At 35.7% G+C, this 27,774-nt stretch overlaps 2 protein-coding genes across 2 annotated transcripts; one reads left to right on the forward strand and one right to left on the reverse strand.

The window, feature by feature from the left end:
- The first annotated feature begins 2,778 nt into the window (after positions 1-2,778).
- LOC111398070 (uncharacterized WD repeat-containing protein C17D11.16-like) lies at positions 2,779-17,321 on the forward strand. Its single transcript, XM_023025025.1, has 17 exons — positions 2,779-2,893; positions 3,144-3,253; positions 3,871-3,931; positions 5,502-5,581; positions 5,701-5,803; positions 5,907-6,017; positions 13,879-13,937; positions 14,021-14,083; positions 14,752-14,822; positions 14,922-15,018; positions 15,782-15,856; positions 15,954-16,052; positions 16,203-16,334; positions 16,418-16,447; positions 16,567-16,629; positions 16,713-16,790; positions 16,888-17,321. The coding sequence occupies exons 1-17, from the start codon at positions 2,779-2,781 to the stop codon at positions 16,969-16,971; spliced, it is 1,431 nt and encodes a 476-aa protein (XP_022880793.1). The 3' UTR covers positions 16,972-17,321.
- Positions 17,322-17,699: 378 nt separating this feature from the next.
- LOC111397450 (lecithin-cholesterol acyltransferase-like 1) lies at positions 17,700-19,780 on the reverse strand. The gene is made up of 2 exons (XM_023024394.1): positions 19,286-19,780; positions 17,700-18,728 (listed from the first exon to the last, which is right to left on the reverse strand). The coding sequence occupies exons 1-2, from the start codon at positions 19,675-19,677 to the stop codon at positions 17,816-17,818; spliced, it is 1,305 nt and encodes a 434-aa protein (XP_022880162.1). The 5' UTR covers positions 19,678-19,780; the 3' UTR covers positions 17,700-17,815.
- Between the last annotated feature and the right edge of the window lie 7,994 nt (positions 19,781-27,774).

Consider the following 27,774-nt stretch of genomic DNA (forward strand, 5'->3'; position numbering starts at 1 on the left):
AACTAATGTATGATAGAGTAATGTAAGACTTCGGTTAATTAGATGGAGCCACGTAGATCTGATCTTATAGTGACCATGTTGGCCTAAATTTTATAAATAACAATTCTTTAACATTGTAAAGGATGGAAAAAAATATATACTAAACTTGATACGCTCGAATTCATAACTTTCTTGCTCGTCCATTAGGGTGGAGTTTGGATTCATTCTACTTTGGTATTATCCACGCTCGATCTTTGTTGAACAGTCATCATTGATCGCATTGTCGGTGCCTGAACATTTTCGTCTTGTGTCGTAGAGCATCTCTTATGTCCATTGCTACCACAATCCTTCGATTGAATTTTTAGTCCAAACGTGTCAAAATTTGCTCATGCGGATGCGAGTGAGCCAAAATCTATTGGTACATTTTTTGGGATCAACAAATTGGTGCTTTCTATAGAAAACTTACAGTTAATCGCGAAAGTCCTGTGGAGGAAAGTCAACAATCTTTGTGTGAGGGGATTTCTTGCCTATGAAGAAAAATGAGGCATTCTTGAAAAAAGAATCACCAAAAGGAACCCTCAATTAACATTCACATATCTTGAAAAATGAAGTATTGGTTAGCTTTGAAGCAACATGATACACAATCATGAATATTAGCAATGAGGAATCAGCACCTCAAAGAGCTAAGGAATACACTGAATAAGGGGAACCCTCATGTACTGTCCCGGTATCTCACTATAGATTTCACCAGCCGTACAGGCAAGATAGACCAAGGAGAAGATCTAGAGTAGCTACTAGACTCATCAGGAAAGTGGCCGCCATGGCCTAAAATATGAGAAACATAACTCAATAGAACCTCTCTATGTAGGAGCTGTTCAGGAACATGCAAGCCTAGGAAGGGTACCCAATTTTCCCATATGTAGTTCAGGAGTGCATATTCTCCATGGTGAGGACGAGGTACAAAGCCAAATGACAGGGTATTAACAATATCCCAGAGAGGAAGCTTCTTAAGATAGGGAAGTTGAGGTGGAAGCGTCCACTAATTATGTCACTGATCAACCTCACGAGGTCCCTTTAATTTTTCTCAAACTACGATCCGGAGAACTCACCCAGGAGGTCTACAAACATCTTCGATAGGTTGAGCCTAGGACAACCTAGGAATAGGCAGGCTCAATCTTCTTCACCTAGAAATAGGCAACAAGCAGAGCCTCAATTTGAAAGGCAAATTGAGCCTATTTTTTATAACATCAATCCTTCACCTAGAAATAAGCGTGAAAGGGGAGCAGAACAAGTAAAGAGTCGAGCAGGACCATTTCAACCACCTCGTGAAGCCAAAGTCAAAGAAGATGAGAATTTTGACAAGCTGCAAAGGTCCTGCGACCTTGCTGATGATGATGACAATCTGCCACTTTCGCAAGAAATTAGGAATGTCCATGTCCTCCACCACTTCACACTTTCAAAAATTCCAATGTATGATGTGAGAGGCGATCCTGTAAAGCACCTCAACGACTTCAAAACTCATGTGAGCTTAAGAAGAGCCATGTCCACAATGAAGTATAGAGCCTTCCACTTAACTTTGAGTGGAGCGGTTGAAGTATGGTACACCAGGCTTTCAAAAGGAAACATTCAAAGCTGACTAGATTTTAAGAAGGTTTTCCTTAAATGCTTTGCCACAAGTAAAGAAGACGAAGGACCTATACAACACCTTCAAGACATGGGCAACAACAAGGGAAATTATTGAAAAATTTCTTGTCCTGTTCCACTGATAATATGACCTATTGCATGCAATTCAAAGATAGAAAGGCATTAACAGCTTAAAGGGGATGATTGAATATGAATTCCCTCTTTTGAAAGATGCATAGAATAAAGACCCTACTAGTTATAATGCCTTACTAAAATGATAAAACACGAGATCATCAATGAAGAATTGAGAAATCACCAGAATACGACAGATGGAGACCTCCTGCCTCCATAAATGTAAAGAGGAAGAGGTCCCATCTCTCACTTGATAGAAAACCAAGTCGAACAATCAGCTCCTCTCAACCTAAGACAAGCTTTGGCTGCAGTTTTGGCATACGAGGAAGTAAACCTTGGTGTTGAAACACACCAAAGCATGCCTTACCAATGATTCTTCCAAACCGTAAGAGGCATTGGACAATGTTCTGAACCTAGAAATAAGGATGAAGCTCCCCTCTATTGTACGTATCACCTATAGCCACAAAACTGTTGGATGTAAAAATATCTCTAAGCATCCAAATAATCAAAGAAGAAACAATCGCTCGCAAATGGATATAACTCCTAGACAAGATCGGGAACCTAGGAGCGATGAGGTGAGGCACCCCAATACGGAAGGTGTCCAGCGAAGACGAGAAAAATGATGGGAAAAGGCCTATAGAAGGTCGCAGGCAAAAATGGAACCCTTCAGCCAATGTTGAACTTGAACCCATTCAAAAAATTGACATCATTTTTAGAGGTCCCTGCGTCAGTCTAGAAATGTCTAAAGAAATTATACCGGAGAAGCCAAAAAGCTCCTAATGGCGAGCTCCATAGTCAGCAACAGCAAACCCTCTACTAAAAGAGGAGTTCAACCCATCACGTTCACTCAAGATGATGTTGTAGGTGTCCATTATCCGCATTATGATACTTTGGATGTGAGCTATGGTGGCTCGAAATGGTCTTAAAAGAATGTTGGTAAACAATGAAGGTTCAGTTAATATTATATTTGGAGCTATGATCTATATATGGAAATTGACCATGAGTTAACCCCAATGAACTTTCCTTCTTACGAATATACTTGCGATGGCTCATCCCACGAGGAATAATCACTCTAGCAATGGAGATGGGAATTGCACCTCTAACAGTTTACAATTTAATGGAATTTTTAGTGGTGGACCACCACTCCGCTTATCACAAAGTACTTGGAAGGCCCACTTTGAAGGAACTATGGGTTGTCATTTTCATCATTATCTATGCATGAAGTTTCCAATTGAAAATTGTATAGCCATGGTCAGGGATGACTAACGAAGTGCTACTCCAACTCCATTAGAAAAGCTGAACCAAGGGATGTCAATGTCATTTTGATGGACATTGATGAGATCAACAACCCTGAACAAGGGAACGCTGTTAAAATGCTAGATGCCTTTAAAGAAGATACCTATTCGAAGTACAATTAACCCTTGAAGAAGGGAGAGCTCCTGAGGAAGTTGATAATCTTGACGAAATGGATCCCCGTACAATTGATTGTGATCCAAATAGCCCTGGTATCAATCCAATGGTTAGTTGCTACTTGCTCTCGCTTAAAAATCGATCTAAATGTTAACCTTCATCGGTAAAAAAGGTGAGCATTTAACCCAGAAAGATATGAAGCCTTGAAAGATAGGTCGTCAAAATTATTGTTGGAGTCGTCGTTGGAGGTAGGGTGGGGTGAATGGAGTAATCATTGGATGTGGGGTGGGATGGAGAGGGAAAGAGAAGGGTTTGAAGTAATGAATGGGTGGGTTGGTATAAGTAGACTAATTATATTATATTATAATTAAATATTTAGTAAATTTAATTATCACCTGATTTTTGAAAGATTTTTATAAATTTATTAATTTTAAAACGTGATTTTTAAGTTGAGGACTTACGTGGTGTACCAAAAAACAAAATAACTGCTAAACCCTGATAAAAAATCAAGCGTATCCAACTATAACCTAGGCGGCATAAACTATAACCTAGGCGGCATACTCATAAAGCCAAGTGGAGCAAGTGGCTAAGGTTTTTGGGGGTGAAAAATTGTTATCGAATGGGGGCCTAGCTTAAGGACAAAATCACAAAATGATGTTCTATAATTGTTTTTACTACAAACTAAACTTATATGTCCTCACGTCTCCATAAATTACTGTTGTGTAGATAAATATTTACGAATTTGCCGAACTAGTGGATAAAGCTTTATCGTGTGGATTGACAACTTGTCAATAAATAATCTAATTATCAGAAATGAAAAACTAGAAGAAAGTATAATATGATATATTTACTCATATAACTGAAGAGATCACAAAATAAGGGTATGTTCGGTAATAATTATGAAAATTAATCTTTTGACCGTTATAGAGAAAAGTGGGACTCACTTGTGAGTGAAAAAGTAAAAAGTAACTCTTGGAATAGTGAAATAACGGTAAAAAATTAACGGGCATTTGATCTGCCCTTTTTTTTTTAGTTTCCAAAAATGCCCAATATGCATTTGCTCACTCGTTTTCGAAAATGCATTTTCGAAAACAAGAAAAAATTTATTACTAAAAACTCAAAACTATGTTTTTCCGTTTTCAATTAAAAAACTCAAAACGCTCAAAACATGCTGTTTTTCGATTTTTTTTTTCTTTTTTTAGGGATGCTCAACAATACTTTTAAAATAGTAAATTCACCAAGTTGAAAATATATATTATCTGGTAATATATTTGCATAAAATTATTATGCTTTACTAAATAATCAAATTAATTGAATAAATGTTATAAAACATTTCTAAAAATTTATTATTTATCATTTTATTTTTGCAACGAGAAAAAATAGTAAATTCACCAAGTTTAAAATATATATTATCTGGTAATATATTAGCATAAAATTATTTTGTTTTACTAAATGTTCAAATTAATTGAATAAATGTCATAAAACAATTTTTAAACATTTATTATTTTATTTTTGTAGCCAGAAAAAATAGTAAATTTACCAAGTTTAAAATATATATTATCTAGTAATATATTAGTATAAAATTATTATATTTTACTAAATAATCAAATTAATTGAATAAATGTCATAAAAAATTTCTAAAAATTTATTATTTATTATTTTATTTTTGTAGTAAGAAAAAATAGTAAATTCACCAAGTTTGAAATATATATTATCTAGTAATATATTAACATAAAATTGTTATGTTTTACTAAATAATCAAATTAATTGAATGAAAGTTATAAAACAATTTTTAAAATTTTTAAACCAAACGCAATTTCTAGTTTTCTGTTTTGAGAAACTGTTTTTCGAAATGACAATCCAAACCCATTTTCTATAATTACAAAAAACAAAAAATTAATTCAAAACTAAAAACAGAAAATGAAAACGCAAACCACGCACCTTGATTTTTTGGGATGAAAAATTGCTACCTAATGGGGGTTAAATTTTAGCATTTTTTAATAATGGTTCACAAAATATAATCAGTAGAAAGGGAATATTAAAATTCTCATGCCTACTAATCACAGAATCCCCATAAAAAAACCCGTGTTTAAGACAGCGTACGATATCGTTAGGGCAAGATTTAAGGTGACTTCTCTTCAACCAAGAATCCAGTGATCTATGATTCTTTGGTGATTAGTATATACTTAAACTGCTAATTCAATAAGTAGGAAGAAAATTGCTCAATCACCATGTGTAATTGACACTTGTAGAGTTCTTGTAAGGATATTTTTTCCCAACGGGACAATGAGAAACAGCTATTGTAAATCACTTTTAACTCATTCACCCTTTTATACAAAATTTTCTTGTGAAATCAGATGTTGAGTTGTTTGGCTCGGAGCTTGGAAACCTATATTACCCTAGCAATGATGTAGATCCATATCTGAAGGATAATGGTGTATGTTCCCTTGTATTATATACTCTGTGAATATATTAATTATTTTTTGTTTCCCTTTTTTTGTTATTTTTAATCGTCCTTCCTTTTACCTATTTATGTATGGAATTTATTTCTCTCAGCATGATGATTCTGACGAGGAGGAGGATAAAACCATAAAACAGGATGCTGTCTTCGTTTGTGCACGCAATGAGGATGTTGTCGGTTGTCTTGAGACAAGTAATAGTTAGTGATTAAACTCATTGAAGCTCCTAGACTCTTGCTGTTTTTAAAATTTCCTGATCATTCATAACTGAACGCGATCTTCAATAATAGGTTTGGATACTAGAAAACGCGACAGATGGTGATTCTAACATGTTTTGTCACCATGATATCAACATCCCAGCATTTCCACTATGCACTGCATGGCTTGATTGCCCGCTTAAAGGTGGAGACAAAGGTATGACTAGATATATATTTGTTGGTATCTCAGAATAGGTGTTTGAAGAACGCAGCTTATATATTCTTTTTCTTGTACGTTTTGTGTGACGTAGCTTTTATGAGTTCATGTGTTTATATGTTTTACACCACTGATGGTTCTTTACTTCTCTTGATAATAATTTTATTGTTCTTCTCTGTGATGTTATGATAAGCACGTTGTTTTTCTAGACTATTTATTTATTTTTAAATCCTTCAGATAATGATTTTAAAGTATATTGCAGTAGCTGTAGTTCTTAATACCTGGCGCTTTTGTATCATAATCTGTTGCGGTTGGCTCTATTAGTTACAGATGCTATCAATGAGTTTAAGCAAAACAATATAGAGACATATTACATGGACTAGGTGATTTGGAGCTTAGCATCTGTGTTGACACGTAAAACATGATATTGATATGGGTGTAGAGTCCATGTCAGATAATGCAATTAATCAGTTAACTCAGTTGAATTCTTCTTTGAGTATACTTAATGGAGATGAATGGCCTTCAAGGGATATTATCTGGATCTGTCTTCTGGCCTTCCATTCTTGCAAGACAATGGACTTTCTCCATTTCAGGCCTCACAAATGCTGTGGTGGAACAGATCTAGGGTCTCTTTCATGCTGTATGTGTTATGTGGGGTTGGCTTGGAAGTGACGGAAACAGGCTCAACTTAAAATGGTCCAATTAATTATTTAATGCACATGGCCAAAAACACAAATGATTGAATCATTATGAATAGAAAGATTCCAGCCCATCCGCTCATTTTTTTGTTTTACTCCCCATACTCTCCCTCAGACAAGCTTGGGTTGATAGCAGAACAAGTACAAGTATTAGTAGCATAACAAAAATACCTTGTAAGTGTTTACCTTATGTGTAACATAGAAGACCTATTGATATGGTTTTCAGTCCATTTGGAGTATCTTCATGAATGAATGTAGAACAGATATTTAAATGTTTGCTCAGGTTAGCAGGAGTTTACTAGACGGTCATTATCGAATTCATAAGATTTGGACTTGTGTCCGTGCATGACTTGGTGTCAAGGACCGCAGCTTTACTTAGCCCCTTGACACTATCACAGCCGCAGTTTGCCTAACTTCGGCCCCACATTGTAAATATTACTTCAAGTTTGAATTGTAATTTTCTTTTCATTGTAATAGTTATTTCATTTGTAAAATAGCTCTGATATTGGTAAACGTTCAGTATGATTCCTTGTCTTTTAAACGTCTACTCCCGTCACTTGGGTTTTTGTTCAGAATGCTATTATAGGGGGTATTAATCATTCAAAAATCTTTCAAACTCACTGGTGTCCGCCCCCTGCACCAGTAATTGTAATTTTCTGCTTTCATCAATTGTAATGTTCAGTTTTCACAATCAATGTTCAATTTACTTTCAATGTATTCAAATTCTCTATTGTAAGCTTTCTACAAAATTGTAATCAAAATTTCTTTCGTCCCGACGTGATCGAGAAAAGGCGGAAGGTAGTCTAGCGGAACAGACTACTGTCGCACGGTGTCCTTTTCTGTGTCAAGAAGAAAGGCACCCCGTGAAAGTTGGTATCAGAGCTGCGGCTCACGACCCTCGATAAGAAAGCTATGGATCCAATTACATCACACACCACTGAAGTGGTAGAGCCTCAAAAGAAGGGTACTACAAAACAGCGCGTGGATGCGCTTGATGAGACAACTACTAGGTTGTGCTATGCTATGGAAGGTCTCGAAGAAAAAGTTGAGATGGCCGAATCTGAGATTCGTGGATTACACATCCAATTGGATGAAAGCCAAAGAGCTTGCGCAGCAATGACGGAAGCTGCTGCAATCATTCCTGATTTGCAGGATGAAATGGAAGCGTTGAAAGCTCAATTGCGAGTACTCCAACATGCGGTGGGCAATGGGCAAGCTCCCGCACCCGAGTATGCTCCTAGATTCAGAATTTCTGAACTGGGTACCTACGGAGGGGTACGTGATACAAAAGAAGTTGAAAACTTCTTGTTTGATATGGAACAATACTTTCTAGCAGCTTCGATCGAAGATGAAGCTAGAAAGGTAACCACAGCTACCATGTATCTGGGTGAAGATGCAAAACTATGGTGGCGAACCAAATATGCGGACATTCAGGCCCACAGGATTCGAATTGATTCTTGGGACCTCCTCAAGGAAGCGATCAGATCGCAGTTTTTCCCGGAAAATGTCGAGTATCAGGCTCGACGCTACCAAACAGAATCTAGAAAAGATCGACCTTCGGGGAGTAATGAAGCAATTGGAGGTGGTAACAGATCTTACAGACCCAGCTCGAACCCAAATGGGGGAGAGCGTTCCTCTCAGAATAGAGAAGGAGCCTATCAAAGCACCCGTGGCTTTCAGGGAAACTATCATAACAGCCGTCAGGGAAATTTTAACGGCAGTAATAGTAACAACTGGAACAAAGGAAAAGCAACGGAGGGCCGAACTGATGCCACTCCCAAATTGAAGTGCTTTTTATGTGAAGGACCTCATCGGGTGTCGGAGTGTCCTCAGAAGCGGATGGTGAATGCATATTGTCAGTTAGCAAGTGGTGGGCCTAGTTCAAAACAAGAGGTCCCACAGGCTAATTGTCATAATGAGACTGACTCTGAAGAGGATGAGGAAGTAGTTGGGGCATTCTCACATCGGTGCAACACACTATCGCATTGGGTTGCTGAAAATGATGATGTCCCATTGAAAGAGGCAAAGATAGAAGAGCGAAGGCTTGTATTTGTAGGGCCAAAGGCTTAACGTTCATTGATGTAAAAATCAATGGGAAGCCAATCAGGGCTATGGTGGATACTGGTGCTACCCACAATTACCTTGCATGTACCGAAGTAAAGCGGCTCAGACTGGTTCTAGAAAATGGTAGTGGAAAAGTCAAAGCAATCAACTCCGCTGCTCAACCAATAGCTGGAGTGGCAAAATCGGTGTTGATCAAAACAGGTCCTTTCGAGGGAAGGACAAATTTATCTGCAGTTCAGATGGATGATTTCAAGCTTATTCTAGGATTGGAATTTTTTCAGGATACTAAGACAGCAGTGTTGTCATATTCCGATTCCTTAATGATGATGGGTAATAAGCCGTATGTCATCCCCACACAGGTTGGAAGGATGGGCGAGAAGAGTATCTCAGCCATGCAATTTAGTAAAAGTTTCAAGAGAAATGAACCCTCTTTTTTGTGCACTCTTCGATTAGAGGAGGTCGAAGAGGCGAATGGTCCTATTCCAAAACCTGTTAAAAGGTTTATTCGGGAATTTGAGGACATCATGCCGGAAGAATTATCAAAGAAATTACCACCAAGAAGGACGATTGATCATGAGATCGAACTTATTCCAGACGCTAAAGCTCCCGCCAGGGCACCATACCGTATGTCTCAGCCTGAGCTTGAAGAGCTTAGGAAGCAGTTGGGGGAAATGTTGGAGAGTGGAATCATTGTGCCTGCGAAGTCGCCATACGGAGCTCCTGTATTGTTTCAGAAAAAGACTGATGGTTCTCTTAGAATGTGCTATGACTATCGAGCCTTGAACAAGATTACTGTAAAGAATAGTTATCCTATCCCACTGGCTGCAGATTGCTTCGATCGACTGAGTCGGGCGAAGTATTAGACAAAAATTGATCTTAGGTCCGGATACTGGCAAGTTCGAATTAAGGAGGGAGACGAAGCAAAGACTACGGTGGTAACTAGATATGAAGCCTTTGAATTTAAGGTGATGCCTTTTGGTTTGACAAATGCTCCAGCAACATTTTGTACTATGATGAATCAGGTACTTCACGGGTTCTTAGATGATTTTGTCGTGGTGTACTTGGATGACATAGTAATCTACAGCGAGACATTGGAGGAACATGTCCAGCATGTGAGGCAAGTTTTTAATCGGCTACGGGAGAATGAACTTTATGCTAAGCCGTCTAAATGCTCATTTGCTCAGACATCTATCAGTTTCTTGGGTCACATCATTGAACAAGGTAAAATTCGCATGGATTCGAAGAAGGTTACAGCCATCAAAGATTGGCAACCATCAAAAACCGTACATGATGTACGTTCATTTCTTGGGTTATGCAATTACTATCGAAAATTTGTGAAAGGCTACTCAGAAATTGCACTGCCACTTACTGAATTGACAAAGAAGGATAAGGATTGGGATTGGTCATCCCAATGCCAAACTGCTTTTGAAAGGTTGAAGAAGTCCATGTGGACGAACCCAATTTTAGCCTTACCGGATATGGCTAAACAATTTGAAGTTCATACAGATGCTTCAGATTTTGCCCTTGGTGGAGTCCTCATGCAAGAAGGACATCCGGTAGCATGAGAGCCGTAAGTTAAACTAGACAGAACGTCGTTACTCGGCACATGAAAATGAATTGTTAGCAATAGTCCATTGTCTCAGAGGATGGCGTCACTATTTGCTTGGGTCTCCATTTATTGTGAAGACAGATAACACTGCAGTTAGTCACTTTATGTCCCAACCAAAACTATCGAGCAAACAGGCTCGTTGGCAGGAATTATTTTCAGAGTTCAATTTTATGTTAGAGTATCGTCCCGGCTCTAGTAATCATGTTGCTGATGCTCTTAGTCAATGGGCCGATTTAGCTACTATCTGCTCCGTAGCTGCTCTTTTAGGGAGCACAGTCTCCACGAACACTAGAGAGCAAATTCGGGCACTTATGGAGAAGGACCCGACTACCCAATATTTGGTTGACCTTATCAAGCAGGGTAAAACTCGACAGTTCTGGCTAGATGGGAAACTAGTGAAAACAAAGGGAGACCGCCTATATGTTCCTAAGGGCGGAGATCTGAGAAAATCACTAATTAGGGAATGCCATGACACAATTTGGGCGGGGCATCCCGGAGAGGAACGCACTTGTGTACTACTACAACATGCATACTACTGGCCTCAAATACGGGACGACATTACAACATATGTAAAAACTTGTCTTATTTGTCAACAAGATAAGACAAATCATCAGAAAAATGCGGGCTTGCTGGAGCCCCTTTCAGTTCCAACCCGGCCATTCGAAAGTGTATCGATGGACTACATTATTGGGTTGCCAAAAGTTGAGAATTTTGGCACTATCATTGTCGTGGTGGACCGTCTATCAAAATATGCAACTTTCATTGCAGCGCCTAAGTATGTATCTGCGGAAGAGACAGCTCAACTCTTTTTCAAATATATTGTCAAATATTGGGGGCTGCCTAAGGACATCGTCAGTGATCGAGATCCTCGTTTCACTGGCATATTTTGGACTGAGTTGTTCAAACTTCTTGGTTCAACTTTGAGCATGAGTTCTAGTTTTCACCCACAATCTAACGAACAGACAGAGCGCTTCAATTCTATGCTAGAAGAATATATTCGGCACTTTATCTCTACGTCGCAGAAAAACTGGGTAAAACTTTTGGATGCGGACCAAATTTGGTTCAATGCCCAAAAGAGTTCTTCCACCAATAAGAGTCCTTTTGAGATTGTTACTGGCCCGCAACCGCTACTCCCTCATACAGTGGATATCGAACGAAGTACCAAGTCCCCTCAAGCAAAGAGCTTTTCTCAAGAGTGGAAACGAAATATTGAAATTGCTCGGAGTTATCTTGAAAAAGCTCAAAAAGGGTATAAAAAGGCTGCAGATCTAAAGCGCCGTTTTATTGAATTCAATGTTGGAGATCTGGTAATGATTAAGCTTCCCGACAGAAATGTTTACAAACCAACAAGAGGGAAGGACTCAAGATTGTCACCAAAATACATTGGACCATTACCCATTGTGAAGAGGATTGGAAGAGTTGCATACAGAGTTGAACTCCCTTCATGGTGTAAAATCCACAAGGTCCTTCATGTTAGTGTGTTGAAGCCATACTTTGCGGATAAGGAGGACGCATCTAGAAATAAGCCAAAGCGACCTGTATTTGAATTGAAGAAAGCTAGAAAGAAGGTTGCTGAAGCTATTCTTGACCATCGAATCACTCGAGCTTCTAGAAAAGATCATCAGGAGTACTTGGTCAAATGAATGGGATGCAGCAGCGAGAAGAATACTTGGGAAAGAGAAAAAGATCTCGAGGCCTTCAAATAATTAATTGAAGCGTATCATGCATTGATGGCACCGAGAACGTCTCCAAAACAAATGGGGGAGAATGTCAAGGACCGCAGGTTTACTTAGCCCCTTGACACTATCGCAACCGCAGTTTGCCCAACTTCGACCGCACATTGTAAATATTACTTCAAGTTTGAGTTGTAATTTTCTTTTCATTGTAATAGTTATTTCAGTTGTAAAATAGCTCTCATATTGGTAAACGTTTAGTATGATTCCTCGTCTTTTAAACGTCTACTCCCGTCACTTGGGTTTTTGTTCAGAATGCTATTATAGGGGGTATTAGTCATTCAAAAATCTTTCAAGCTCACTGGTGTCCGCCCCCTGCACCAGCAATTGTAATTTTTTGCTTTCATCAATTATAATATTCAGTTTTCATCAATCAATGTTCAATTTACTTTCAATGTATTCAAATTCTCTATTGTAAGCTTTCTACAAAATTGTAATCAAATTTTTTTTCATCCCGACGTGATCGAGAAAAGGCGGAGGGTAGTCTAGCGGAGCAGACTACTGTCGTACGGTGTCCCTTTCTGTGCCAAGAAGAAAGGTACCCCGTGAAACTTGGCCATGCAAACTTGGTGACTAAGGACATTTGTATCTTTTTATCTCCTCTTCAACGGTGGAATTTCGATAAGGAAAACTACTTAAATTGTGATTTTAGTTTATTGCATATAATAAGAGAAATTTTAGCTGCTTTTATTGTTCCTATTAACATATAGTACCATATAGTTTATGAAAAAAATTGCAGTAAAGCATAGTTGTATGTCTCTATCTTTAAGGATTACAAGTAGACTAGTGAGATTTGGCATATCCAAGCACGGGTTTTTAACACTTTGCGTTGCCCATACATTAGAAAATTTAGAAATCATATGGATCAGATGTTTCTGCACACTGTATCTGACACCCATATGCTTTATTCCATGTAACATGGTTCTGGAGTTCATGTCTTTCTTTGAGTTGCTTTGTTTTTGAATTCATAATAGTATGATAGCTTTAGCTTATCCATCGTGCTTATAGAATATAATTCTCAACACTTAATGTCTCTTCCAATTTATTTTGGCAGTAGGCATGTGCTACTTGTTCTTTCGTTATCAACCTTGTCTTTCTATTCAAGATTATCCCCCTTTTTTTCATTTTATTTTGCTTTAAATTGTACCAATTCACTTGTGCAATTCGATTTTTGGGAGCACAATGTAAATGTATCTGCTTGTGTCGAGTGGAGTGCCACAATCCCATTCATCATTTTTGATCTACTATAAGCCAAACCATAGAACTGGCAACGTCTCCAGAATGCAAGGAGGATGTATAGCTGATATAGTATCTCGTGGAACAGGGCTCTATGTATAGTGAGCAGATGGGACTTGGACGGCCTTGCTTTAAAGATTGCATAAAGACTTTATTTTATCTCTTTCAATTTTGACAATCTCTATCCAGTCCTTTCTTTGAGGTTTGAAATTCTTTTTTTAATAAAGGTCGCTCCTGACATGCAAGAAGTGAGATTTTAGACTTCTAGGCCTTGGAAGCTTTTGTCATTTTTATCTGTGTTAAATTTATTCATCTCAATTTCACAATTGACGTGTCAAGTCTTGAATTTCTGATGCTGTCATTATTATTATTATTATTATTATTATTATTATTATTATTATTATTATTATTATTATTTTCAATTAAAGGTTGTAATAATTTTTTCTGTAATTGAGCCATGTTTGTTTTCCATCTGGTTATTGTTTTCTATTCTCCTTCATTAATTATAAATGTGTTGACAGGGAACTTCGTCGCTGTTGGCACAATGGATCCGGCTATTGAAATATGGGACCTTGATATTGTTTGTTCTTTTTGCCTTCATTTTCATGACTAATTTAAGGGAGATGTATGTTCCTAAATAATGTTCTTGTTTTGAACTCTCAGATGGGTGCAGTTCAGCCATCTTTTGTATTGGGTGGCACCATAGAGAAGAAAAGGGGAAAGAAGGTTTGCTTATAAAGTTTCGCCTAATGTATGCCTTCAAAACAAATACCTGCTGCTAGTATCTCGATGTATTGCATTTTTGTTGATCTTTGTGTTTGTCACTAATGAAGTCATCTACTTTATTTGTTCCATGAGAATGTTTGGCTAGAGTGAAAAGTAAGTGAAAGTTACTTTAGAGTCAATTTGCAATTCCAAATTCCAAACATGTTGTAATAAGTTACTTCTCTCCAAATTTTAAGTAAAAATGTTACTTTTTGGATAATACCTTATCTGAATGTCAAAAGTAAGCAACTTATGCTGCATGTATATTCTGAGTTGGTCCAATTGAAGCGATGTAATTGCACCTATAGTTAGTGACATTCTTAAGATATCCCTATCTGAGGTGAGCAGTTACTTATTAGTTACCTTGCTTGCATTTCTTCTTGCTCTCTTTAGCTCTGTAAAGCTTAATTGCAGTAGGCTTTTTCGTTTGGGTTTTCCTTAAGATGTGCAATATCTCTTGTGCTTTAGAGTTGACTCATTCTTGACCAGTTCATACTATTGCAATGCCATTTGTTGAGAACTTCATCTTAAACTTTGATTATTATGTGGTTTTTATATCCTTTTTTGCTCTAAACCTCTGTAAACTTTAGTAATTCCATTCTTATTGGCATGTATGTTGGATTGGTTAGAAAATAATCAAATATGCGACTGGTAGCCACACTGATTCAGTTCTTGAACTTGCTTGGAACAAGGAATACAGGTTTAGGAATTCTTTTGATAATTTCATTTGTTTATATATACATAATGGTCTCCTAGAAATCTAATGTTCTGTTATTGGTAAATTTATAAATACGTGAAGGAATATACTTGCCAGTGGGAGTGCAGACAAATTGGCTAAGATTTGGGATGTGACTACCAGGAAATGCAACCTAACCATGGATCACCATACAAACAAGGCAAGAATTGAAACTTAGCAGTATTATATTTTGTTTTGGTATGTGATATATTTTTCGCTTTTCACCTGGGCATTTCTTTACCAAACTTTTAAATGCAGTCCGTGTTCCTGATGCTCTTCTTGACTTTTTCTTCTTTGTAAACTTGTTTGGAAATGAGGAAAATCCACTGACAATTTCCTTAAAATGTGACATAGCAATTAACTATGTTAATGGCAAACACTGAACATGAGCTTAAGTTAGGCTTTGCGTGGACTTTATTTCTGAAAACTCAATTGGTAGAAATTCATATTTGGGATGTTAGCTTTTTAGAAAATGTGCCATCTTGTTTTTTGCAATTTACCACGTGATACAAGGTGTTTGGTGCTCATCTGGTGCTTAAAATAGTCAATAGCATAAAGGTTTGAATTAGATGGTTTAATGTATCTTCACTTTTGGAAAATGCTTATTAACTTTGAATTGAAGTGACAATATTTGGATTTAGGATTCTTTAGGACGTGAAATGTATGTTGGACTTGCATTGGATAATTCTTTCATACAGAAAAGCAGGAAAGAAAGATTACTGGACATTTTCTATTTTCTAGTCTAACTGAAAATTATAATTACGTCTAAGATTGGAGAGCACCCAAATTGTTATCTTAGCTTAATTTAGGAGTTTTGTGCATGCGATATTTGATATTTATCCTGATGTAATTAAATTGTTTTTATCTCATGGCAAAACTTCATTGCATCTGCAATATGTTGTGATCCTGCTTCATGTCTTCAGGTCCAAGCTGTAGCATGGAATCGTTTTGCACCTCAAGTCCTTCTCACCGGATCTTTTGATTGTTCGGTAGTTATGGTACAGAGACAACTTGCGCAAAGTCATTCATATGACCTGAGACACTTCTTGATTTCTGTTCAGTTTTGAGAACTTATTCCATGTATGGACACTGTAGAAAGATAGCAGGATACCCTCTCACAGTGGATTTAAATGGTCAGTCACTGCTGAAGTTGAAAGCTTGGCATGGGATCCGCACACTGAACATTCTTTTGTGGTCTGTACATCACATTATATTTACAGTTATGTCTTGGTTTACATTTTTAATGGGCAAAGCCTGTAAGTCATCTTGGAAGGGTGAGTTTCTGATAATGTATTTGATAAAGGAACCTGAATAAAGTGTTGTCTTCTGATTGTTTTTTCCCAGGTAAGTCTTGAGAATGGTATGGTTATGGGTTTTGATATTCGCACTGCTAGCTCTGATCCCAAGCCAAGTTTCACTCTCCATGCCCATGACAAAAAAGTTTGCACAATTTCATACAATAGCTTGGTCCCAAATGTATAGATTTTCACTCTTTGTTTTTTCCTTTTACTTTTTAAGCTTTGATTTCCAATTGTTATGCACCCACTTTGCCCTTGTAGTTACTTGCAACTGGTTCCATTGATAAGACAGTAAGTTCCACTATTCACTTTTAGTTTAATAAACAATTTACTCCTAGTGACTATGTTCAGTTTATATCTTTATCTTGAATGGTGTTGTTTATTCTGCAACCTTTTTCCATCAACTGCAGGTGAAACTCTGGGATTTAACGAACAACAAGCCTTCGTGCATTGCATCGCAGAATCCAAAAGCTGTATGTTACCTTTGCCTATTTATTTTTTGAGAATTTGATGCATAATTTGTCGTTTTAATGTCTTTTTCATGGATGGGTGTCAGGGAGCTGTATTTTCAGTTTCCTTCTCAGAAGATGCTCCGTTCTTACTGGCCATTGGAGGCTCCAAGAAAAAGCTGAAGATAAGAATTATCTTCCTATAGATGCCTTTATATATATTATTGCCAACGCCTTTTTTCCCTGGTTGTTGAATCACCGTCTTTGTTAAAATATTTGCAGATGTGGGATCTATTATCAGACACCGGGGTCGCTGGAAGATATGGAAAGTATATCAATGAGCTAAGGCGCCGCCCACAATCCTGAAGGATACGACTCAGTTTCAAGTCGGGATGAGCAAGAAGTTTTGGCAGGCCGGTTAGGCATACGACCTGGAAAATCCAATTACAATTAGTCAATGCAAAATAAAATAAAATAATAATAATAATAATAATAAATCAAAATTTTTAGTTTAGTGAAGATAATCTTCAATATAATAGCACCCTGCGGGGAAGAAGATTGAGTCGTGTCAATTTTCCAATTTTGAGCATGAACCTGCCCACTAAAGTAAATGATTGAATACACCGTGTTTTGGTTTTTGACCTTTATGATTGCAGGATTTTGTTTCATGAAAAATACTGGTAGTTCTGATTAATTAAAATTCTGTTTATACAGTATGGACTTTTGTATTACTTTCTACTTTGTCTTGTTTGAAAAGATACAGGTTCTTTATGTAATGCAAATTTGTCCAATTTTTCGTCATTTCAATGTGTCAGTGCCACCTTTAGCCCAGTTCGTAAACAGCAATTCCTCTTGTACAGAGGAAATGCTGCCAGAATTTTGCCACAGCAGGATCTGGTGCACGTTTGTTTTGTTTTTTTTTTTTTTTTTTTTTTTTTTTTTTTTTTTTTTTATATGTCCTTAACCGATAGATTTTTGCCAGGTGTCGTCTGTATGATTTCTGGCTGACGTTTTCTGTACATATAGCAGCTTTGGTTTGTAAAATCTTGAGTATAGGGCGCAGCCGCGCAGGACCCAATAATCCTACATCAACAAATCCTAACAGGGCCTGAGGTGTAGGCTCATTTGCCCTTTGAAAATTTGATTACCCATTACAGCAGCATGCAACTGCCGGAAAGAATGTTGAAGAATAGACATTTCCAACCATACATTAAGTTCTTAAAGCTAATGAACTCGAAAATTGAGAGTTGATACTACAAATCTCTCCTATAATCTCTTCAAGGGCAAGATTATCTTTAAGTATAGATGTGTGAGAAACTCCAGGAAGCTTGATCACTTTAACGGGTTGATTTTTCTCGTTGGCCCATGCATTTTCTGCTGCTAGCAAGCTTATCGTATTCACCGTACCATCCCCATCTCCGTCCACCACCTCTGGGCTCTTGTCAAACCCACAATCCCCATAAATCAATGTTTCTGGTGTATTGATATTGCCCCCAATTATGCACGTAATAGGCACTTCCGGTGCAACTAAGTTTTCGACCAAAGGTAAAATACGCGATTTATAAGGCTGGACTCCTTCTGGAAAGCCAATATCCTCGAGGAACCGCGCGATATCTTTTGCAGAATAAGATGCATTTGGCGTGATCACTAATGGTTTTGTTGTGTTGAACACTTTAGGAGAGGGCATGAGCCATAAGTTACTCGAACAACTTCTTTGCTCTTCCCTTACAAACAATGGATTGACTAACGGAACTCCGAGTGTATTCCCGGAAGCAAATGTGAGCAGTTCGTCAACCGTACCACCCCAGGGGGTCGACAATGCTATGAAATGTTTGATGTATTTTTGGCGCCAAGAAACCGGGTTTCGAATGAGTAGTTGGTGGACAAAAAGGCCTCCTAAGCTATGGGAAAGAAGGATTATGGGCTTTCCTTCATTGGAATTGCTGGCTGTTTCTATTAGATTTTTGAGTTGTGTCAAAAATTTTGAGGCAACATGGGAAGGGTGACCTGCTGCAGCTAATCCATATCGAAAATCATAGGGCGCCCCAAATAGGTTTTTGCCATCCACATAACCTATTTCTTCCAAAGATTCTATTAGGGGTTCCATGTACGATGTAATGTGCCTGCAAAATTGGAACATGTATACAAAGTATTAATATCCATGTTTGTTTAAGATTAAAGAATGAGATGAGATTCACTGTCCCCTTAACTATCCTCCTAATATAATTTTTGACACATCATCACATCATATCTTCATTTGAGCAAATGGACAGAGACATTAAAAATAAAATGATGAGTTGATTTGTCAAAAATATATTGGAAAAACAACCAAAGGGATGGCAAGTACGATGACACACCTCAACTCTAAAAATTCAACCTTAAAGTTGAAAACAAGTTACGTGTTCCAAAAGTAACATTTAGCTCATTGTAAAGAATGTAGATTTTAACCTTAATTTGAGCAAATATGTTCGGAGCCAATAATTAAACTATTACAAGATAACACTTAGCACTTACATACTCCAACATATATTCGTCACATGTTGATTCACTTCCGAAGTATTGCTAAACTAGCACGAGTCACTAGTATCCAACTTATGTTACAAAACAACTAGTACGAATGCAATTTCTATTGCAAAATATCCCTTCAAATTTAAAAATTAGCGATTCGAATGCAACATACTTGAGGTGAGGGTCAAGATATCGAAGGGCCCGAGTCGAGCCGAAGTGAGGCACTCTTGTCTCAACACCAGGTGCATTATCATAATCATCCTTAACAAGATCATAGTAAATCATCATCCTTTCATTAAAGCATTTGGTGAAGGGTCCGAATAGCACACTCGGGTCGAACCACAGCCTAAACCATCCTTCACTGTCCTTTTTAATGGGGTACCATCTATTGCACAACAAGCTTGAAGGTTTGTACTTTGGAGTCAACCTGGCTTCCAATTGGTTGCCTCCACTTCCAGGTATCAAGATCACAGGGTGCAGATTGGTTATGGATTCACAGGAAAATAACATCACAGCCACTGAAAACATGGCCATGTGAATATGCAGAAGTATCTCTGCCTTCATGGTGTAGAGAGAGGACAATGGGTTTGAGAAAATGGGTCGAGTGGCATTTGTTTGGATTGGATGGGATATGGAGTTGCAGTCAGCAGTTTGTGGTGGGAAATTGTTCACGTTTTCATACTTCTGCCATAAATTGTTTTTGGAGTTAAGGCCATGTTTGGCTGTTCTTAATTTGATATGTTCATTTGTGCAATTGTTTGAAGAGGAAATTGTTGGGTTTTAATTTGTCATATAGGCCTACATTTGTAATTAATCGTTGTATTAACGACTATCTTAAGATTAAACCCATTTGAAGTAATCAAATAAAGAATTAATATTATAGCGCTCTGGACATCTACTATAGACTGGTCTAGTTATGTGTAGAGACCAGATTTATTTGGGTTGTATTTTATGATAGGTCGAAATACATATGAAAATGTCTAATAGGTTTTATGGTCCCCAATTTATACATGATTTCTCATTCTATTTGCCATCACATCATCAGAAGAATATAAAGAGAAATCATATTGAAAACGAAGATAAAAAATCCACAATCAAGAACAAGTAATCAAGATCAATAACCCGTAATTAAGAACGAGCAACCAATCTTTGTTCTTTATTCCAATAGATCAAAATATGTTATGTATTTTTAATTCTCTTGGGGATTTGATATAGAGGATTTTGGCATTAAAGAAAGGGTTTTAAATATATTAAAAATCTTGAGTTTCAATTTCTAACAAGTGGTTTCAGAGTCAATCCATGCAGGGACGGACCTAGACCTTTAGTATTGTGGGGTCAAAATTTAAAAAAATATTTTTTTAATAATCAACATAATATCAATGAAAATAAGTTTATATGTATTTTGACACTTTGAAAACGTCGTATAATTATATCATTATTAATATTGTTAAATAAGTTTTGCTACTTGTATAGTTTTGTTTATCATTTCATGGGCAAATGCTGAGCTAACATTGAGTAAATTAAATTGGATATAGAAATTAAATGAATTGAAATAAAATTCAAGTTTAGTTCAGGAAGTAAATGAAATTCAAATTTAAAGCAAATATAATTCGAAAGTAATTCAAATTGCATTTAATCCGTAACAATCCAAAAAAATTTATGTCATATTTCATGTAAGACTTCCAAATGAAACAATATAAATTATATTGAAAAATTTGTCATGCAAAAATAATAATTAATTGAATTCTTTAAAACAAAAAATGAGTTAGACGTCTTTTTTGAGGCGTACGTTTGATACATATTTAACTATTTTCGATATCCGTTTGGACCATTTGATATGAAAACGATGTAGTTTTCGAAACAAACTTTTACATGGCGCAGATGATTTGTGGATTCAGATAGCACATAATCGCAAACGAATTTTTAAAGTTAGGATATTATCGAAATTATCAAAATACTAGTTTCAAACACCTTACTTTAACATGTCATAACTTTTGCTATAGTTGACCACTTCGCATGTCATTAATGAGTGAAAAACTAGGCCATGAGTATTTTGAAATGGTATTAAAAATGCAATATTTTGATTTCATTTGACATCCTGACAAGTGCATTAAAATAGATTGTAAAAAACAAAAACAAAAAAAAAAAAAAAAAAAAAAAAAAAAAAAGGGAAAAATTTTGGGGGGTCATTTGACCCCACATGACCCATGTGGGTCCGCTCTTGAATCCATGTTAAATCATTGAAAATCAAGAAAGAATCTTGGGATGAAATTCGTACTTTGAATTCTTCAATTTTTGGGGATGCAAATTTTAGCTCTAAATTTTAAATATTTTGAAAATTTCTTTTTTGGAGTTAAAGAACTATAGTGGCGAGCTGGTGCTCGCTAGCCGCCTCCTTACTGCTTGAGCGACAGTACTCAATGCTTGCGGCTAGTGCTTGAGCGCTGAGAGCATGCTCTTGGTAGCTCACTAGGCGTCGAGATGGTGCTTGAACGACGGGTTTGTTGCTTGATAGCCGCTCGATTGGCACTCTAGCGATGTATTCATCTAGATGGAAATGCTAATTTGAGTGGCGTGGGGTGGGGGTACCGGGGGCGTGGGGGAATTTACAATATCTTCCATCATTGCATAGTAATATGCAAAAACGTGTCATTTTACATTTAGGGGGGACTTGAAATCTTTGATAATTTGTAATTGTCAGGCCACGCGCTTAAAAGTTAAAACCAGTATTGACCCACTAAAAACTTGCAGGACGGCACCCGTAGATTTGTATTAAAACAGATAGCCAGTCTACGACACACCTCCAGATTTGATAAAATTGATATGAATCTTTTCGAAAATGATACGAAAATAATTATTTATACGTAATGTCTTATGTTATTTGTGTTGCATTTTAAAAGATCAATCTTATTTAAAAAATAAAAATATTTTTATTTTTTATTTTTAATCAATGTGCAATCTATCCTTAACATATCACTGTGAGATGTGGCTTATTTGAGAATATCAATTTGAAATCTGATCCCTCATTTAATATTTAAGGGGTTGTTTGAGTCCAATTTTTCTCAAAAAAATACATTTTAAAATAGTGTTATGATGAAGAATGTGTGTTTAAAAAGTTTTGAATTTGTGTGTAATATTATTTTATTGCAAAATTTTGTGGCTTAAATTGTGTCAAAACACTGTTGAAAAATGTATTTTGATGAAAAAATAAAGTTCAAACAAGGACTAAATGAACCTATTTGTTCGTTTGAGCTTGGAGGGTGTAATACCGTATTAAGATTTGGGATAAAGCCATGTTACTTGTCAGAAGAAAATTGCCCACATGATTAACTGACCCTCACAAAGTGAATGGGGCCCATGTGAATTAAATAATGCCCGAGCCCGAGGTATGTGTTTGGTCATCCAAAGTGTCAACGACTATGTTCATGTAGCATGATCCTGAAATTTGAATTTAGATCTTAAAATATTGATATAGTTAACAAGAGTTGCTCAAACCCTTATGCGTATTTTATTGTTCACATCTCCATCTGACGTGGGATTATCCTTAGTACTATATAAGATTGATATTTCAAAATGAAATTATAAATCTTAATGTTGTATTATAGTCCAAAAAGTTCAGAACAGCATTCAATTTCTCCGTAACTGTAATGAATAGTCAGATTCTAAGACTTAATACTAAAAAACTTATAATTTTGCGCAAGAGTATTAAGGTAAAATTTCACATCATAAAAAAAGAAAAATTAATATATATACATGGATAAAACGACTTTTCATAATAATATTGACATTTTCTAAGGTGGAGAGCCATGGTTCAACACTAGGTGCAATTACCCATCTCCAATTTTAGTTGTCTTTTTAGGGGTTTCAAGTAAGACACCTATCAAATTGTAATAAATCTCTTTTGACGGTTAAAAAATATTAAAATTCAAGTTTTTGGACGTAATCTCCCAAAAGAAAGAAGGAAAAAAAATAAAATAAAAATCTTCAGAAGGGTACAAGTATTTTAGAACAAATATGACAAGAAAAATCCCCAGAATAACACAATTTTTTACATGTTTATTTTAATTGTATAATCGTAATCCATAATTATTTATGTTTAGTGTGAACGGTGTTACATCATAAGATTATTTTTAACAAAAAAAAAAAAAGGATGGAGGTTTTAAAGTCCTCTTCAATGTGTTTGTAATACTATTATTAATTAGTTTAGTTCAACATTATAAAACAATGTTTTAGATTTATACTATTATCACGTTCATACCATTTTTCACTATCAATTAAAAGAAATTTGAAAGTCGAAGGAATTGTCACAAAAAAGCAGAGGTAGAATAAAATGCCTAAGAGCTATACATCTGAACAGCTGCGGTCAAAGCTTGGCTACAGCGAAGCGCTTACAAGTGCAAAAGAAGCTCCTTCATTTCTATTGAAGCACATCCATCTCTATACATAAGCAAGTTTGGTGCAAAGATTTTCTCATTATGTAATCAAGTTTTGGAATAATGGACGAAGCACTTCACCTTTCACTCAAAGAAAGAGAAAGAATGAATTGTGTTATTCTCAAGTTCTCTCAGTATTCAATTTCTCAGGTTAGCAAAGCCAGAACCCTCTGCTTAGGTGCCTGTTTTGAAGGGAGCTTTTGAAGAGTTTTCATCACATATTCTTCGAATAATTCGTTGTTTCTTTCAATATTTAAATATCACTTCTAATTAATTATTGATTACTTCTTTATTTCAGTGGCGGACACGGAAATTTTGAATTAGTGGGGCACAATCCCGAATATAGGGGATTGGGTTGGGTTGTAGCCCAATCCCCTCCCCAACTCACTTAATAGTTTTTAGGGCAAATATATGTATATATATAGTGTACATTTAATTTTTTTACATGTTAGCCCAGTTTGTTACATATTAGTTGGACTTGTAGTCCGAACCTAAGTCTGTCCCTGACAAAATTAAAATTGCAAAAATGTTGAAAAAAAATAAAAATAAAAAACGTTCGATATGCAATAGAATGATTTAATACGATGCTTGAAAAATAAAAATAAAATGTTTGAAAAAAATTATCGATATATATGGATAATCAAAATATCTTCATCCGACTACTCTAGATCATCACTATTGAATTTAGACATGAAAAATAAAATCTTATGAAATGAAATGAAGTTACACAACTTTGATCATCAAAGACCACTATCCAATATTTTATTATTTTATTCCCCAAAGGCCAAAGAAAATTTTCTCATTCCAATAAAACACACGATGGGATACTGGCTTCTATGACTTTCTAGTTTATTCACTCACCACTCTCTCTCTCTCTCTCTCTCCTGTCTTTGTTTTATCATTTACCCTCTCTTTCTATTCTCAGTTCTCTCACTTTCTTTTTTACATGATAATTACATACACAATATAATACATATTTCTCTGAACAACAGCCAAATAATTCAATACCTATGTGTTGAATGTCCAAAATTTTTTGCCCAACTCAATTCTTGAATTGTGATATCACCAATAACTGACGGATTTACTATGGGACTTTTTTTTTAAATACATACACAATACACACAACTAAACACATTTATAGTATGCTATGTCGGTGGAAGAGTGTTCATCAACATAAGAAGAAGAAGAAGAATAGGTTTTGATTTTCCAAGGGAAGGGAACTAGGGATAGGTTTCGATTTTTTCATTTGGGCACTGGAGTCTTCTTCTGGATTCTGCTAAAGAGGACTGAAGGCCAAAAAATAATAATAATAATAATAATAATGCTGGAAGTTGGTGGGTCACATGATCCACTAGGACCCACTGTTGGTCCACCGCTGCTTTATTTTACACATGTTTGTTTATTAATTGAATTGTTGGACTTCGTACCGCTTCATATATACTATTCTTAGTCAATGTATAATTAATTTATGATTGTTCTTATGAGAAATCGTATGTTTAAAATTTGTGACCTATTTTTTTATTTTTTTTTTATTAGAAACGTAAACAATAAGAAAGCTGTCCAAAGAAAGGAAAACGAAGTGAGGCCTACCATTTGATTAAGAAAGTTGAAACTCATTCAAGAATATGATGATTAATGGATAAGATCAAAACGGTGGCACGAATTAAAGTCAAAAGTTTGAAATAGTATTGTAGAGTCGCGGACAAATCAACATATTTTCAAGTTTGGCAAACGACGGCGTTTAGCCGACTCCATATCCAATCATTTTAATAGATAATGGGTAAATTGCATTAACACTCACCAACCTTTGAGCGAAATTTTAATTGGATTATTAAATTTTAATTTATCTCAATTAGATTCCTAATCTTCAATTTAGTTTCATGTCACCTATCGTCCTTCAAACTGACAAAAATTGTTTAGTTGATAGTCATATCACAATTCATTTTCAACATAACCTTTGTTGTACAATGTAGAAATAGAAATGGCAAATCAAGAGTTGTGACAATGTCTTTAAATTAGGAGATTAAAATTTGTGTCATTGTGTCTTGACACTTTTATTGTTGGTATATTTTAGTGCATAAATTATACTTAGACTAATTTTAGATTAAATGCTTGCCAAACACTTATTTGAAAAAAGAATAAAAGGTAAAATGTAGAAATCTGAAACGTAGAAGTTAAAAAACTGTAAATCAAGACAAGAGTTCAATTCATTATCCTTCAAATGAATGTCTCACATTAGAGATTATGTTTAAACAATAACGTTTCTCAAGATGTAACGATCTCTTCTCATATTCGCAGTGCTTCAAAGCACAAGAAATGGTGAACCAGAATTGTGCCTCCACTCTTTCCATGAAAAAAGGATCGATGTAGGATAATTTCTAAGAATGTAGGATTGAATGACAATAAAAGCAAGATAAAAGGAATGAATGAATTATGCAGAAACTTGTGAGTTTACATATAATAGTCAAAAGTTATGTATGTATGGAGGGATAAAACACATGAAAAAATGGATTGTGCTGAATGTACAGGGGCTCTGTTTCAGAAAACCCTTACAGGCCCTCACAGTTGATGGGTTCAATGCAGGACCCGCCTGCATAAAAAAATGCAAAAACTCCCCACGCACCCCACCCCACCCATGTTGTGAGTACCTGTAGGGGTTCTGTGATCTCAAACAAGTTTCTGAAAAATAAGACATGTCTGCTCTAGATAGTCTGAAATCCAGTCAATGTATAATTAATTTATGACTGTTCTTATGAGAAATTGTATGTTTAACATTTATGTGACCTGTTTTTTTTTTTTTTTTTATTAGAAACATAGACAATAATAAAGCTGTCCAAAGAAAGGAAAACGAAGTGAAGCTTATGTTGTCACTTTTATTTTCGCAAGTGTACGGATCGCAATAAGGAGTAAGTGGACTTAAAAGTCTAGATTATTGATCCCACGAGGACTTTACTCTAACACTTAATTTAATTTCTTTCTAACTACTATTCGACAAAGCCGATAAAGATTTTTATAATTTGATTTTTAATCTAGCTACTTAACAATACCCGGATGCACACAAAAATTGATTCATAATTTAAATAATAAACAAATATTAGGGCAGAACAATGTCACATATTGATCACCTTTTAAGTCTTAAATCAAGATTCAAAAAATTTAAGGTAGTATTCGATCGAATCCTCCTATTATATTCAATTTAACCCCTTTAGAGTTCTCATTGAGTCTATTTAACTACTTCGATTCTATATCTCTATACGAATCAAATTTAGTTAAATGAAAGATTGGTTTTAAGAATTCATATGTGACTGCAGTAATTTCTATATGTATCTTTACATGTTACATTAATTTACAGAATTTTAATATATTGTCTAAACAAATAATCTACATCTCTACGTAATTATTGTTTACGAAATTATTAAATAATTAGTCAGAGAATTCAAAGTATTGAGAACATAATTAAAACCAACAAATATGCATAAAGGAATTTGAATCTTGAATAAAATGAATAAAGAATCTCAAAATGTTGCTTTGTTTGCCCTAATAATAAATTTAGCTACTCATGGTAATGGAAGAAAAACAAAATGTATAAAGTTCATAATTGTGTTTTGAAATCTTGATTATGGGAAGAATTGGATTTTGCACCAAGAATCTTCTTTAATCTCAAAAGTTTTCAATCCCTAGCTTTTACTCTTTGATCTTGATAATTATGTGCTTTTCTCTCTTTTGATCTTGCTTTCTCAATCTCAAGTTGTATTTGTGTTGCCTCTAAATGTGTGGAATCCCCCCTTGATCTTCTTCTCTATGGTTATATTTATGTCTTATTCAAGCTTTGGAAAAGTTTTAGTTGAGTTGGGCTTTCAAAAAGATAAATTTCACTTGAAAATCCTATTTGACGGTAGCGAGGCGCCTAAGCGCTGCGATTGGGTGCCTAAGCGCTAACTTTCGAAAGAAAAATTAGAAACATAGTGCTTGGGTGCTGTCTTCATCTTCGATTGCACTGCACAATATTCAGTCTTTTAGCATAACTTTTTCTTCCGATCTCCAATTGAGGCGATTTAAGATGTACTGGAAAGATAACTCAAATGGCTACAACTTTTCTTCAAATACTATTTTCAAATTCGATCATTTTGTATGTAAAATATGTGTCTCAATATTAGTCTAAAAATGATGCATAATTTATTATTATTATTGGAACTTGATGTATAATCATACTTTGATTATAGTTCAT

This window comes from Olea europaea, chromosome 7, assembly GCF_002742605.1.
Source record: "Olea europaea var. sylvestris chromosome 7, O_europaea_v1, whole genome shotgun sequence".
In the NCBI taxonomy this organism is placed as follows: Eukaryota; Viridiplantae; Streptophyta; class Magnoliopsida; order Lamiales; family Oleaceae; genus Olea; species Olea europaea.

Coding starts and splice junctions, on each gene's coding strand:
- LOC111398070 (XM_023025025.1), top strand. CDS start 2,779: ATGGCTCATCCCACGAGGAATAATCACTCTAGCAATGGAGATGGGAAT. Junction 15,857..15,953: donor TTGATTGTTCGGTAGTTATG/GTACAGAGACAA, acceptor TGGACACTGTAG/AAAGATAGCAGGATACCCTC. Junction 16,053..16,202: donor ACACTGAACATTCTTTTGTG/GTCTGTACATCA, acceptor GTTTTTTCCCAG/GTAAGTCTTGAGAATGGTAT.
- LOC111397450 (XM_023024394.1), bottom strand. CDS start 19,677: ATGAAGGCAGAGATACTTCTGCATATTCACATGGCCATGTTTTCAGTG. Junction 18,729..19,285: donor TATCTTGACCCTCACCTCAA/GTATGTTGCATT, acceptor CCAATTTTGCAG/GCACATTACATCGTACATGG.